The sequence below is a fragment of the Meleagris gallopavo genome, chromosome 12 (assembly GCF_000146605.3).
Source record: "Meleagris gallopavo isolate NT-WF06-2002-E0010 breed Aviagen turkey brand Nicholas breeding stock chromosome 12, Turkey_5.1, whole genome shotgun sequence".
Classification (NCBI taxonomy): domain Eukaryota; kingdom Metazoa; phylum Chordata; class Aves; order Galliformes; family Phasianidae; genus Meleagris; species Meleagris gallopavo.
Genome location: NC_015022.2, coordinates 3,106,626 through 3,123,097, shown reverse-complemented (window position 1 = coordinate 3,123,097; position 16,472 = coordinate 3,106,626). Strand labels below are relative to the sequence as shown.

Here is a 16,472-nt window from a genome sequence, read left to right as displayed (position 1 = left end):
ATAGAGACAATTCCGTTTTAATCCATAATGGCTATTAACTTTTCTGCTTTCTCACAAATCCCCTATCTTCTTTTATGCCCCAGCATTGCAAACTTAAGAACAACCTAGTTATCTGTTCGTGTATAGAACACTATAGGACACCAAAATAACTATATGTGATTTTAGGCAGGTTTCTGATTAAAGAGTTACGTGATTCCAGGCACAGCTCTTGGAGACTGAGACCTCGCAGACATGTGAAAGGATCAAAATTACTTCCCTAATTTGATTTTTTTCTTACAGGAAAATAGCGTGTAACTGTTGCTGTGTTGCTGGCTCACATACATTAACAGACAGATTGCTGAGAACACATCATTCACTACGCTATATTCAAGATTAATGTTCTTATGTCTCTTGTATTCCTGCCCTGATATCTAGTCCACATTGTCCTATAGCCTAGAATGGCTATCACTGTGTAATTAGAACTAAAACACTTTCTGAGTGTAAGGGATATGAATATTAGAGATAAAAACCATAGAAGCAATATACCTCAGGGAAGTAAATGTAAATGGCTACTTTCCAAGATTTTGAGAAGAAACATATGCTTCAAGAGGGTTGGGGAGATGGTTTTTTTTAATATTAGTCATTATTTTTAACCCAAACTTCTAGTCATTATGAAAATTTTCTTTTCCTCTTGATGATCCTGTTTTGCTTGCCATTTATCACTTTGATATCTTGGTACTGTAGAGTTTGGTATTGTCACAGAAAGTTTGAAAAAGCAAGGTGTGGGTTTTCTCTTCTGTAATTTTTTGATCTTGCTGGCCCAAACTGATGAGATTTGCCATATTTGCAGAAATAAAATCAAGAGATGGACATGGAGATAGAAGTAGAATTCTTTAGTCCTTAAGAATGGTCCGGGTAAACTGATAGCAATTTAATGTCATAGGTTTAGATAACCCATTAACAGTTTAGCAGAAAAAAAGGGGTTCTTCGCATGCCATATTAACCATAATAGGACAACAAGGTTATAATCTTTGTACCAGAAATGAACTGGCAGATATTAATATACTTGTCTTGTGATCGAGAGAATAGAGACTAAGCCTTTTTTCTTCCTAGAATAACCAGATTATTTCTTCAGATACCTACTCGTAGCACTGAATGAATATTAAGTGCCTTTGAGGAAAAAGTTTTAGGTTTCATTAAGACTTTTTTATTTAAGGAAGGTAGAAATTTATACGTATATATGCTGTTAAAAAAAAAGTGCTGAATTACAAGATATTATCTGGACTGACAACCTGAAGTGTAAGACTTGCAAAATGATCTCCCATGTTGTTGCAAGCACAGACAGTTTCCAAATTAGGGCAGGGTGCCTATCTTTTTACCACATTGACTTGACTGGTAAAGCAGAAAAGCAGTGAGTCTGTGATTTAGGAAAAAAAATAATAAAAAAAAAACTTAAAAAAAACTTAAAAAAAAAAACAAAACAACTGAGTCATAAACCCTGCATAACAGGTTTTATATTAGAAATGGCAGCTCAGCTAGGCACCGCTGAAAGAAACAGTGATGATGATGGAAAGCACGCTTCCACTGTGTACTGAAAACTCAGTTGTGCACTACAAACATTAACTAAAAGTTTATGTAACTCCTGCAGTTATGCTTAAGTATGATTAGTTTAGCATAATCTAATCTGCTTGCCTTTCATTAGATTCCAAAGTTTATGTTGTAGTATAATTTTTAACTGTTTTTCATTTGCTTTATACAGACACTTGCAGCTCGAAAATCTGGTATTTCTATGGCCATGCTCATCCGGACATCAATAAACAATGAGGAAATGGTAAGTGCTTTCAGTGGCAGGTTTAATTCATTCAAATAATGGAGGTGTTTCTGTTCAGAGCTTCTTAGAAATTATTTAATTCTTAAACAGGGTAAAACTGCATGCATGTGCATTTCCTTAACTGTGCATGAGCTTTTGGGGACCTTAATGGCACAAAGCTGCACCAACAGAGTTTCAGATTGACCATTAGGAAGAAGTTGCTTACTTTGAAGGTAGTCAAACAATGGAGCAGGATTTTGAGAGAGGTGGTTGATAGACCACGCCTGCCAGTGTTCAAAATTCATTTGAATAAATTATGATCTCAATAACATGCTTTAATGTTTAGATAGCCCTAAAGAGGTTGGGAAGGTTGGACTTTGAAGGTTCTTTTCAACTGAACTTTTCTATTTACTATCTGCTCCACTGTGACAGAACCTGATTGTCATTGTCTTCTGCAAGTGCACCCATGTGCTGTGCTATTTGCATTTCCCTCTCTAACTGCTGTTCAGAGTGCTTCGCATTTAGAAATTCTGATCCTCAAAACTGAAACTAAATGCAAAGAATTGCATGGAAAATTCAGAACGTTAAATAGTGAGGCTATAGAATTTGTTGTCTCTACTTGAAAAGTAACACATGAGGAAAGAAATGTAATTAGCTGTAATCATGCAGTTTGTCTATTACTACTATCAGCGCCATAAAAAAAATATATCTTGTTGTGGTTAGAGATACTTGTCTGAAAAGATAATTTAGTACCAAAGGCAAGTCAAAAAGACAAATAGAATGTTAAGAATTGATAGAAATGAACAGGAATATCCTGGGATTCATTATGCTGCTGCACAGGCCCATTGCATAGCTCAAAACACAATGCTAAGAATCACAAAAAGTATAATCAAGACATAAAAAATGCAGATGTAATCACATGCTAGAAAAGAACAAACAAATGAGGTCTGTTCTACATGGAGAGGAGAAGGCTAAGAGAAGACCTATGCAATTCTGAATGATACAGTGAAAATATACCTGTAACAGTTATTCACTGTTTCTCTTAACATAGAAATTTGTAGGTGTAAAACAGAAAAATAAAGCTATCCTTAAATAACATGTTACTTTTTCATTGCCACAGAGCTAGCAGAAAGCATGAAAGTATTAAAAAATGGGGGGAAAAACAGAGTAGAAAAACTTCTGAAATGAAAACCTTACATTGAGAATGAAACATGGGGCTTTCTATGTCACCTTCTGCTAAGAAGTGTGGGACAACAGTCTATTGTTTTTACAACCTCAGCTCTTTGACCCAGACTTGTTTTTGAATGTTACTGTAAACCCTATACTGCAATCTGCCCCATAGTTGCGGCTGAATTACTTCCAAGGCTTGCTTCTGCTGACATGCATCCGTGACAGTCAAAAATGTGCAAAAAACCTTTGTTTCACAAAATAGTTATTTGGTGAAATTCTTAATTTTAGGGTGTCCAGTTTCACCATCCTTTTTACCTGCCTGCTATTAACATCTAAAGAGATCACACCATCAATAAGACTGAGATGACTCTACAATGTCTCTGTGCAGGCTTTTTTAAGTCCTTATGGATGACTGAGACATTCTTTGACTTTTGTTAATGTAATTCTTTTCAATAACAAATGTTACCCTAGACAAAGATTATATTTCATATAAGAGCTTACCAGGATAACCTTTTGAAAAAAAATCATTCTCATAGCTAGTAAAACCTGAGTGTTGTTGTTATCCAATTTTTACTTTACTTAGATTTTGCAGAAGAGAATTATTTAGAACAAAAACAAGACAGATTATATTTATTTTGGGAATTTTTTGATTGTGATGCTAGCAAATTTATATGACTGAGCCCATCATGCTTAAGAAGAGAAGTTACTAATTTGAAGGAACAAAGGCTTCTTTTGTGTTCCTCAGAATCCCTGTGCATATAGAATCTTCTAGAACATACTCAGCACTGAAAAAAAATGAAGTGCTTAATTTTTCTTTTATTGCTGTTAATGTCCATAGGAGAATGAAAAAGCAGACTGAAACACATAGTGCAAGGGCAAGCACATCCATCAGTCTTCCCTGATTTGTTGTGAAACTTTTATGCTTATATGGTCATCATTTAATTTGCTGATGCTCAGGGGTCGATTGATGAGAGAGGAAGCAGCTGTTGTTTGAAATGATTTTTCAGTAGAAACATTATTTATTTTGTTCTGTGATCTCAAAATAGCAAGAAAGGTTGGTAGAACAAACAACTATGGGATCTTAAGCAGTGTGAAGCAGAGGGAAAATTGTAGAGAATAGATTTATGTCAAGGAATCAGCTCAGAAGAAAACTTTTTCCAGCCACGTTGTAGCTGACACAAAAATACCTGAGTTCAGTGGAAAGACCCTAAGATATTTCATATATTTTACTAAATAATGTCTACAAAGCAAGCAAATATCATTCACAAATATTACTAGCTTTTTGTAATAAGTTCAGGTTCAACTACTCACATACATGTCAGCCCTCATGCAAAAGCTGTCACATTTAGATGCTAGGGGACTGAAAGTGTAAATTAATGGAGCTAGTATAAATTGTTAGCAAATACAGAAAGAGTAATACAGCCACACTTGTAGATTCTGAATTAAGATGTACTGTTCAGGAGAAAAAAAGAAAAAAAGAACAAAATCTCAGGGGACAGCTCAGTGCAAAGATTTCTCCACTGCTTACTGTCAATCAGGAAAAAGTAATGTACTGTGATCGAGGAGAAACTGAAAGGGAAAAATACACTGAATTTGTCTTTATGCTATTATACTCCTTTAATCTCAGTCTGAGCCAGTCCACATGAAAAATTGATTCAGAAATAGAAATTTCTTAAGAAATCTTTAATCTAAAACATTAGTGGAGAAACAGACCACAAATATAATTTAGAAACATAAATGTTAAGGAAGGAAAATATAAAAGGTTACCTCAGAGAAGAGGTGAATAAGAGGAATCAGAATTATGCTATCCTAAACATACTGAAGTGCTTGTTCTACAGTAGACATAATGGTACAGATAAAACTGACTTCAACATTTAAAGCGGGTGAAAAGTAATATTTTTCTGCTTAGTCTGCAAATAGGCAGCAGAACTCAGTGCCCTAAGGCCCGATCAAAACAAAGTAGAGCAAGATACAGAAACAAAAAGATACTTTCAGGGATAAAACAACTCTTCAGATAATGTCCATGAAACCACATAAAGCAGCATCCACTGTTTAACTTTAAGGAGGAAAGCTCTCTTCAGGCAAGGTATACTTCTGATTATGGCTTTTCTGTTTGTTTTTTGTTTTTGGGGTTTTTTTGTTTGTCTGTTTGTTTGTTTTTACTTTTCAACCTTTTCCAGAGGAAATGTTAGTGACACTAATAAAAACAGGTTGTTTGGCTGGTGAAAATCATTATCAAAATGCCTTCAGTATGGGAATTATTGGAACTAATGTTTTTTTTATTATTTATTTTAAAAAGATCCAGTGTCACTTACTTAAAATATTAATAGATGAGGATAAATACTGAGCTTTGCCACCCTACACCACTATCCTTCTAATGTAACATCAGTGAGTGTCTTGACACTCAGTCTTGACACAGTGAGTTTGTGTTTTCAAGCACTGATCCAAAGGCCTTTTAAGCACTGTCAAAGTATTAACTTCAGTGAAACTGAAGCATATGTTTACTGTTCAGCATCCATTTAATTACTTTGCTGAGAAAAGAGATGGAGCAACAATTTTGTTAAAATAATATGTTGGGTGACATTGATAAATCATCTGAAGTAAAATACAAGAAAAATAAACATCACTTGGAAAGATAAGCAGATACATAGAGAATCCTCCTAAATGCTAACTGTGCTGTTACCATGCTTAAAGTTCAGTGCATGCACACGGTACATACTTTAAAATAGAACAGAGTATTAGGAAAGAAAGCCTCTGGACAAAAATATAAATAGAATTTGCCTTTACAACCGTACTTTGTTTTATTAACAATATATCAATTAGAAAGGGAACGATCATGTTCAGCAGCAAAGCTCATCTAAAGATCGTGTCTTTCAGCTGAAAACATCATTTACCTTCAGATGTTTATTTCAAGGCTGGTTCAGCTGTTGAGCTGTGCTATTGCATTACCTGCTGCCCTTTCAGAAGCAGATGAATGTTGCTGGGAAAGCTCCAAAATGATTTATATTTTGTGAAAAAATCAGTGAAGTTAACAGGGTGAAAACATAAGATTTATTCTGATACTACCAGAGTTCAGGTGGTAAGATTGATCTACGTGTGAATCTTCAAAGACGTGATGGCTTCTGATTCGTAAAAAACACAATTCCTCAGCAAGTGGCATAAATTAACTTTGGGTCATTTTTGAAGTTTTCTTTTTGGTCTCCACAGTCTCCATGGGAGCTGGGGGTGGATATGTATACAAAGAAGTAAGATGGCTACCCCAGACCCTGAGAGTGTGTTTCGAACTGAACCAAAGTGGACTTTGCTTGCTTTCTGAGGCTGATGTTTTAGGAAAGGCTAAAGATAAAATGCAGCTTTTGGTCATTCCTGCTATATATTCATCTCTTCCTAGTTTTACAGTGTTCTCAGATGCTAAGACCAATGAAATGTCTGACATCACAGGATAGAAGCTGTTATTAGTATGTAACTAGCAGTGTCAATCAGAGCTCTTGTAGCATAAGCTACTTAACAACATGTTTTTATTACTTCTAGTGCTTGAACCTATGAAGTTCTGATTTATGATTGCAAGTCAGTAAATTTATTGTTTCATGGCTATGAATGTGCAATATTATGCAGATATATTTTTATTTTTATAAGTTATTTTTAGCACATTTTCCCACATTTGAGGGGAGGTGTAGCAACATAAATAGAAGAATTAAGTGCAAGAACATATCAACATACTACTAGAGAGAATGATATCTTGTACTTGAAATGCACTTCTCACAGCTGAGGAAATGTTAAAATTATGAGTGTTAACAAGCCACTTAACGGAGTATAATCGATTGAAAACAACTGCGGCTACAACACTTCTTATGGAAGAAATACACAGTTCACAGAATAATTGTTGCACTTCATTGGCTCTACTTTAAATTATTTTTCTGTTTCTCTAGCTCCACAGTAAAGCTATTTGTTGTTTCTTAAGCTCAAGCTTTTGAGTATGTTAATTCCTCTGAACTGGTATTCTAATCTAGCCTTCCCTTTTTTATACGTGTTATCAGTACTGTAGAAGTAGAGATAAAGCACAGTGACAAATAATAGACATTCTGAAGTGCTTTTCCCCAGTTTGCTACAGCCGTGCAACCAGCATATGGCTGCCTTGGGTTACATCTGCACAAGATGAAGTGATGGCAGAACAGATTTTCTGAAATATCTTGTACAGCCTCTTTTTCTAAAAGAGACAATTAACAGGTCTAGAGCTTCTAAAGTAGCAGGCACCTGTACATTTAATGAAAAAAAGAACCAGTCATATTTGTGTGTGGAGTCCAATTTCTACCTACGTACTGCTGAGTTTTTTCTCATCTTCAACAAATCAATTGGATTTGAAAGAAAAAAAAGTGGTGGATCCGTGTGGCTGGAAAACCTTGAACAAGTAAATCAGACCACTGTTTCTCAGTGACTATTTTTTTCCTTTTTTTCCTTTTTTTTTTTTTTTTGCCAGTTTTCAGCTCATTGAGCACTGTGGAGCTGATTTAGATTGTTTATAATTCTAATCAGCAAATAACTGACTGTTCTCCTGCTAGAACTGAACGTGGCTGCTAAGCCAAAAAAGAAGTCCAAAAAATGGGTGTATATTTTTAAGAGTATGAACCATTCTAGTTTACTAGGTAAAAAGTGTCAGTAACTATAATAGAAGCATAAAATGAGAAAATTAGTATTTCAGAAATAAGTTCATACTTCAATGTATATGACATTGTAAATGTAATAACATATACTTAACAACATACAGTTTAACTTCAGTTCACTTGCATGAGGCAGCACTTCAGCTCAAGTCCTGATATATTTTTCTCACTCAACAGAAAATACATGTTTTCAAGAAGACATTGCAGGCCTTGATCTACCCAATATCATCAACTACACCTCATAACTTTGAAGTTTGGACAGCAACAACTCCTACATATTGTTATGAATGTGAAGGTCTACTATGGGGCATAGCCAGGCAAGGAATGAGATGCACAGAATGTGGTGTTAAATGTCATGAAAAGTGCCAAGACCTCCTAAATGCTGACTGTTTGCAGAGTGAGTATTTTGTGGATAGCTAACACTTTGCAGTACTGGACACTGTTATTTTGTCTGTATGATCAGATATTTCTTGAAGTGAAGGGCCAAATCATCAGATACTAGTGAAGGCATGTTGATTTTCAGTGGCTTAGGATCTAGCCAGAAACTGTGAATGTTATTTTTGTCCTTGGAATGTATTGAATATTGCTGGTCAGTAACAAAATAATATTCTGTAGCATCAGTATGTTATCTACTTTGCATTGCAAATGGCAACATCCAGAGGAATTCATTGCATGAACTCCTTGTTTTGACTCAGAATACAAGAAATGTCAGAGCAAAGACAGAGGAAACACTAGTGTGATATTCACTGTAGTCATAGTAATGTGCTTTCAGTAATATAAGCACAAAAATATGAGTAAATCAGATCTTTTTCTCACCAAACCATAATACAGGAACTCCTTTGGGACTAGAATTAAGATAAAATAGCCTCCTTTTTAAAATCTTTTTCTCCAGTCTCTACAGATTGGGAAACTATAAGCAAGTCAATAAGATTACAGTGTAATACCTTTTGTATTTGTGTTCACATGACCTCCAATTTGGTCATTTTTTACTTTGTGTTTTTCAAGGGTACAGGAGCTGATTCTGAGTTACCACACATTTGTTTTAAAAAATAATTGCTAGATTTTTGTGGTAATAAGTCTGGAAACAGTGAACAATTTAGTTTTAAAAGAGTAAACCTCTAGAAGACAAACTACAGACAAAAAAAAAATTGTCACACCTAAAGAATCCTGGTCTTCACATCAGTACAGAATAGTTCTTGAGCATCTTGTCATTGTGGATGCTTTTAGAATCATCATCATAATTCCATAATCACCAGGACATATTGGCCCCCAAACTTGTGGAGTTTTTTTGTCTGTGGGCTTTTTTTGTCTGGTTAATTGATTTGTTTTTTGTTTTTGTTGTTTTTTTTTTTTTTTAATGTGTAGCAACTGGTAATATATGCCATAGAAAAAATTACCATCACAAGCTCTGTAAGATCAATATCTTGTTTTAAATTAGGTTTAAAAAAATCAGTGCTATGTTCATTACAGTTCTCTTATTCAACAAGATGCACCTTTCTAACCGTAACTGCAATATTAAATCAGAATTGATTTTAATTTTGCTGTGTTTGTATTAGTCCCTAAAGTGGAAGGGGCTAGTTACCTTATTGTGCAGTGTAAGTTATATTGTCTTAATTAGTCTGATCAATACTGCACAAAATAAAAATGTTGCTAGCTGTCAGCAACATAGGATATAAAAGCTGTTGCAGTAAATGACTTGGTAGAAATTGAAAGATACGCTGATTTATTTATTTATTTTACTATAACTTAAAACTTGCATTTTGAAGCATATTCCAATTTGATTTTAACTGTCTCTAAAATCAGTAAGATTTTCTGTGAGAATACACAGTTGCCATACAGAATGTGTCCATGGTTCATGATGTTATATCTATGCTTTTTAAAGGACTGGAAGAGAAAATAGAAAATGTTGATTTCCTTCATCTTTCAGGAATGACTTGTCACAGTTTCCAAATATCATCTCTTGACATAAAATTACTAGATAGTTCTCCATCTGGTATTTAATCTCATGGTAGTATTTAGGGGTTTTTTGTATTAATTCTTAATTTTTCAGTGTCCTGAATCTCCTCGTCCCTTATAAAAGGCTGAGGATATTTCATTTTTTTTAATCTGGAGAAAAATACTGCATTTGTTTAGTCCTGAGAAAGGAAGCAGAGAGGGAGGTGCTGGTATCTTTTCCCTGGAAACCCATAACAGTAGACATGAGAATGTCACAAAGCTGCAGCAGAGGACGTAGATTGGATATAAGGAAACATTTATCTATTGTGAGAATGGTAAAACTGTGGAACAGGTTTCCGCGTGACTTGATTGAAGTTCCATGCGTGTCAGTGTTCAAGAGGCATTTGGATAATATGATTCAACTTTTGATTAGCCTTGAACTGGTCAGGTAGTTGGACTGCATGATCTTTGAAGGTCACTTCCAACTAAGCTATTCTATTCTACCACTTGAACATCGTTTTGTTTTTTGTTTGTTTGTTTTGTTTTTTATTCAAGTGAATTAGACCAACAGATTTTCAGGATGTCTTGAGATTTACTGGCTATGGAAAATACTTTGACAGCCTTTTGGCTATTTGATATCATATGTATCTGGAATCTCATCCTACATTTTTTCAATCTTATGAACTTATGCCACTCTCCTTTACTATATATATCTCTTTGAGCACATCTGAGGACGTTAGAAAAAGAGAGAGAAGTGATACTTCAGACACAATGAAAACAAAGAGAGCAAATTATAAGATTGCAGTTATTTAAGATTTTGCTGAGATATTATGCTGAAAAATAATCTTTTCCAACTCTGTAGATGTATTGATAGTTGATTCAGTACTCATTGCAAGCTGTGAGAATCTCAAAAAAGCCATTAAAAAAAAAAAGTGTTTTTGGTATTGTAGGAAATGAACTGAGATCCTCTAGATTGAATAAAGCATTGAAATATCTGAATTGTAAATGAACAGCAAGATGTTTAAGATATCTTTGTCATAATTTGACTATCAATTCAAAAGGAGCCATAATCCTTTGTACCTTTCATGAGCTTTGTTTAGAATGCTAACTAGATAATGTTTTTACAACCTTTTTGAAAAATGCTTGATGCTAATAGCGATAGTGATGATGATTATGATGCTCACTGCCACATACTCTGGAGCAGCATCTAAAAACATGAGCTAAAATTCAGTACTACTTTGGTCAAATGGCAATATGACATTAATTATAAAGTATTATTTATTATTCTTGTATCTGGACTTAGATTTCCATCAAGAATTGGAATAGCCATCTTAGCATGGTGGGGGTTTCAGCTTATGCTTCAGCTGTTTGTAATACTATTCTGGTAAAATGTCTGAGTTTCTTTCCTCATGTCCACCTGCAAGATGAGAAGTATTGACACTTCTTCAAGAGCACACAAGTTACTCCAGTACAATATGTATTGCAGAGACATTGATTGGGAACACTTAATCTGACAGACAAATGACGCTTTACAAGGAGAACTGTCTTTTGGCTTTAAAGTGACTCTGATATGGGTTATAATTTCAAAGGAGAAATCTCTCCAGAAATCTCCTGGGAACAATAATGAATCAAACCCATAACAATATGGCCTCCTTGTACAACACTGAAATACTGTTATACAACACTAAAATCTGAAGTCATTGGTCTGGGACTTCAAAACCAGCAAATTGCTTGACTACTGTTATTTCATTTCTGGAATTATTTTATAGATAAACCTGACATACCACCATAGATTAATATAGTGTAAAAGTTATTCTCCTTTGGATAACATACTTTGATATGCTGTATCATCCTCATATATATACTGAAATTACTAATAACAAAAAAGTTACTGAGAAATGGAATCTCTGTTCCATACTTGTAGTATAGTCTTTGGCTGGGTGGTCACTCAGTAAGTGTTTTCCAAAGGACCATGAATTTTGATAGCACACAAGCTCAAGTATTGTGTTGACTGAGTTTTAATATCAAAATTTAGCGCTTGCCATTAAGTTTTGTTCCCATGTTTTTGACATTTGTTAGTGTTGTGAAAGCAACATGTGCTGTTACGTTATACTGCAGACAAGATGCGAATAATTACCAGTGTATCAACACATAATGAGCAAGCGCTGTTCTGTCTTAAAACTGACAGTTCTATCATGTAGTTTCTCTGTACATGACACAAGCCTTTGCAGCAACGCAATACATATTGTTGCAAATATATTGATTTTAGTTTGAAGATTCTCTGCTTTCTTCTACCCTGCTGTTTTTATTTATTAATACATCTGTATCTTTCTACTTCGTACTAGGAAGGAGGCTACAAATCTCTCCCTTGAATCCTACCCCTGGCCTGCAGCTGTTAAGAGCAGGGTAATGGAGATTCACATAATTCTTAGTATGCAAAACTAGACTTCATAAAATTCTCTAACCCCATCTCATTTTTTCCAGATTCTCATTTTTCTATTAGATGCAATATTCCTTCCCTGGATGGTCCCAGTGTTGAAACTCTTGGAAAAGCATTTCCTTTAATCTATTCAGCAGTAACCTGAAGGTCACATTCACTCTGTTAGAGACTGGGCACGGAAGGATGGCTTCAATAGCTGCCAGAATTTCCTCCATTAGCATAGAGCTTTGTGAAACACACCTCTGCTCACTCATGCTGCTTTAAAAAGAAGGGAAACAGTGTATTGCACTCTGATCTGGAGTGAGGATGTCAAGTCACGACCGCTGACCTGTTTAGGCAGTTAGGCCAGTCTCAAACTAATCTAAATGTTTAATTTCAATGGCTTCTGAATGCCTTAGTTAAAAGGATTTATATGATAATTACAGTATCTACATATAAGCATATATATGAAAACTGTACAAGGAAGGAATGAAAAACTTTCTATGAGCGTAGGCAGTCAGCAAATGAGATGTATTTCGAAGTGGTCAAGTAAGCAGCTGAATCTGCTATGGCTGGTTTTTTGTGGGTTTGATTGGTTTTTTTTTTGTTTGTTTATTAGATTTCCACTGCTGGAGAGCATAGTAGGAGTCCAGATTAATCTTCTTACTGTCAAACTTAAATTCTCTGAAAAATGAAGTGGAAACATTAGCAGTTTTACATATTATTTTTGCTATTAATATTTTTGTCATAATGGAACAAGTATGTTTCCTGTATCATCCTGTTCTAAAAGGAGAAAGGAATGAAAATATTGCATTGTGCTGACGTAGAGGAAAAAGTACATGCAATTTGAAGAAGAAATTTTAAACACGTGATGTTATTAGCTGATGATTCAGCTAATATCAAAGGCAAGATCAGAGCAAATGGACCCAGACACTGAATACTTCTGTACATGCTTCTGTAAGAATCAGCATGCCTAACCCCATATAAGAACCATTAGATATTCTGATGTTTTCACTGTATTGATCAGTACTGAATAGTACTGGTTCTATAAATATTTCTGCATACAATGTGTAACCGAATGAAGGTGTGTATTAACTTCTTATGTTAAACTTAGGCAATTGCTAATTTTCAGATATTTCAAAGAATAATTACAAGTAGCTTGGTATTCTCTAAATGGGAGAAAGAACTAAGAGAGCAGTATTTTAAGAAATGTGTTGACCTTTTTTCTCCTTTTAGGAGCTGCTGAGAAAAGTTCCAAACATGGTGCAGAAGATAAGACACAGAACATTATTAGTGCTATGAAGGAAAGAATGAAGATCAGGGAGAAAAACAGACCAGAGGTGTTTGAAGTGATCCAGGAAATGTTTGATATTTCCAAAGAAGATTTTGTACAGTATACAAAAGCAGCAAAGCAAAGTGTTTTGGATGGGACATCCAAATGGTCAGCAAAAATAACTATCACAGGTAAATATTCTTCTGAATCGTTTGCTTTCAGAGTTCTCTCCTTCCTATTTTTCTTTGTTCAGGAATAACATTTATTATAATTAGAATGGGATCTGCATGATAAATGGCATACATGGTACATCTGTAAATGTCTGAACTTGTATCATCTAAACCTGGAAGAGTTTTAAGTTACAGCCATTAGCAAAACTATTTCATATTCCACTGCTCTAGGTAGTACACTGGTCTAGATTGTAAGGTAAGTAAAGGCTTTTATTCAGTTTCTTCTGCCTCCCACCATTAACTCTTGTGCCTGAGAAAATTTTTACCAAGTGTTGACCAGTTGCAAGTGCATGATGACTGACATGCTATAAATGCTGCAGTGCACAATTCCTGACCCTGCTGATCCAGGGACTTATCATCCATTTTTATTTCTTGACTAAGGATCAAGCAACTTCTCAGTGCTGCATAGCAACCTTGCTAAAATGTGTGTTTAAATCAATTCTGATTGTAGCTGATGTTTCAGACCTGTCTGTAGGGTAATTTTCCCAATAGGTTTTATAAGATATTTTGATACATTGTTTGTATGATCAAATATTCACAGCGTTAAAAATTACAGGATTGTCCTCTACAGCTCTTTATAAACCAAGCAATTAGAATACACAGGCATATGAAGGGCAATCTTAGCAAGTTACTCAGAAAATATGCAAATGCTTTCAGTCTGTCTATCTCCTTAGTAAATATCAGTTTACTACTGTTGGTTCAAAACTCGCATTGTTGAATGTTTGGTTCATCTCTTTTTAAAAGAAAAGCCCTTTATTGTTTTAGTTTTGCAGATTCAGCGCCTAATTACAGAATCACAGAATAACACATGAAGTAATTTTAGAAGGGTAATCTTCAGTATATTCAAACCCTCTATTAAAAGTAGGACTAACTTGGAAGTTACACAGCTTGCTCAGGGCTTTGTCCAAACTAGATTTGAAAGAATGCAGATTCTGGGCAACCAGTTCAGTGATTCACCACTCACAGTGTGTTTGTTTTGTTCTTTCTTAACACTGAGCTAAGCAGGTATGGCTGAACTCCCACAGGGAGATGATGTGCTGAGTAAGAATACTCAGCCATTTTTATGTATCCATTTTTCTGAGTGCACTGAGGGAGCTTCATTATCCAAAATGATTGACATCAGAAAATGTTTACTAAATGTTTCTGCTGAGACATTTTAAACAGTATGTGCAAAATAATAAAACCTACCTCTGCAGATGTTAGGAGCAACCACAAGTGTTCTAGCTGCAGCTTTCTGGATTTGATGAGTTGCTTTTTGAGAGTTCTGCTTTCTCCTGAGTTTTCTAGGAAATGATATGGATTTATGCTTGCCACAAAATTCATATATACACTAACTGTATACAACATTAATTAGCATAAATGCTGAAAAAAACATAAACACTTAAATAAAAATGAATAAACTGCCACCCTGTTTATGATAGAATGGAAAATATTCTGAAAACCATCATAGTTTGTCTTTCCAGTGAGAAAGAGAAATGGCAATCACATTCCTCATGACTAGTTTCATAATCCACTGTGTGGATTTTTGGAATTTTGGACGTTTAAATTTTCTATATATCTTTTTCATATTTGGGGAAAAAAAAGAACTTATTTTGAATTTTAAAAAAGAAAGTTTGTGATTCAAGGTATCATAGTATTGAAACCAAATTATACAACAGTATTATGTTGCCATGCTGATTAAACTGAAGTTTGACTATCTGAATTATGCATGGAAAGAAAAATACTTGTTTTGTGCTTTCTACTGACTTATTAAATTATTTCGCTATCAAACCAGTTTTGTAGATTTTATTCAGTCCAACAAAGTAGTTAGAAAAATCTTATTTATCTCCGGAGGAACAGAAGCTGGGAAAAATGACCTAGAAATTTTTGTTTCAGCAGCCCTCATTCTGAGGGCTTTGTTTCCTGTTGCTGCTGTCACTGTCTCATTTATTTATTTGCAATAAAGGCTATGAGGGCTAAAGTACATCTCTCCTTTTGTTGCAGTGCTTTGTGCTCAGGGCTTACAAGCTAAGGACAAAACTGGCTCAAGTGACCCATATGTTACTGTGCAAGTTGGCAAAACCAAAAGGAGAACAAAGACTATTTTTGGAAACTTGAATCCAGTATGGGATGAGAAATTCTATTTGTAAGTATAGAACATCACATTGTTTCTTACTTTTCTATCTTATATTTAGGTAATATAATGCTGCCAAGTGGAAAACTTACTTAATTTGAAAGCATTTGTTGTCTGTTCTGTGCATATGCATGGTACCATGCATTAATAAACTAGCTCTAAATGGGGAGAGCATAGGAGTTTTTACAGGTGTATCTGTAGCATTCGTACAACTCATATCTATTGAATCTATTGATGGTGTCTATTTGGTTTCAGATTTTATAAGGAACTTCAATAACAACTTATTCAGACTTTCACCTTAGGTGTTAAAAGATGTAAATGCATTCCTGGCCCTCAGGCACTGGCTATGAGAGTTAAAACATGGCTTTATTGAACATCATGATTACCCTAGGTGAAACTGGGGCACTGACATGACTTAGTACGCTTCAAAGACTGGGCTGAGTTGTTCATAATGGTTATCTTTCCAAGGCTGAGTGCTGTCTAGAGGTCAGTTCTGAAGAGTCTGATAGGATCCTTCTGTCTCCTTTCCTTGGCTACAGCCCCAGAACTGATAATGGTATCGTTTGTTGTCAGCACATTACTGAAGTTCAACCCTGACCACAAAGTAGATGTTCCAATCTGTAACATGTTGACTAAGGCTTCAACATGATTTTATGCCAGTTGTAATTTTGGCAGCATTCCCAGAACCTCTTTCAGAAAGGGATGTTACAGTAGAGGAAATTCCAATTCGCATGTACTGCATTGTTCCTTTCCTTGAAATGTTGCTTTAGGGCACAACACATTCCTGACTGAGAATTGTACTGATCTGATAATAGTATCAGTTTGCTTAGTGTTCTTCCTCTGCGTGTATCAGAAGTATTTCAGCATTTATTTTTTTTTCTCAGT

General features: G+C 34.9%; 1 protein-coding gene across 1 annotated transcript in view; it reads left to right on the top strand.

Moving 5' to 3' along the window:
- The window catches only part of LOC104912810 (protein unc-13 homolog C), a 44,055-nt gene extending 28,452 nt beyond the window's left edge, over positions 1-15,603 (top strand). The window contains exons 5-8 of the mRNA XM_010717364.2: positions 1,739-1,810; positions 7,795-8,014; positions 13,208-13,435; positions 15,458-15,603. Coding sequence (XP_010715666.1) covers positions 1,739-1,810; positions 7,795-8,014; positions 13,208-13,435; positions 15,458-15,603 — 666 coding nt within the window. The remainder of the gene's footprint in view (positions 1-1,738; positions 1,811-7,794; positions 8,015-13,207; positions 13,436-15,457) is intronic.
- Positions 15,604-16,472: the final 869 nt, after the last annotated feature.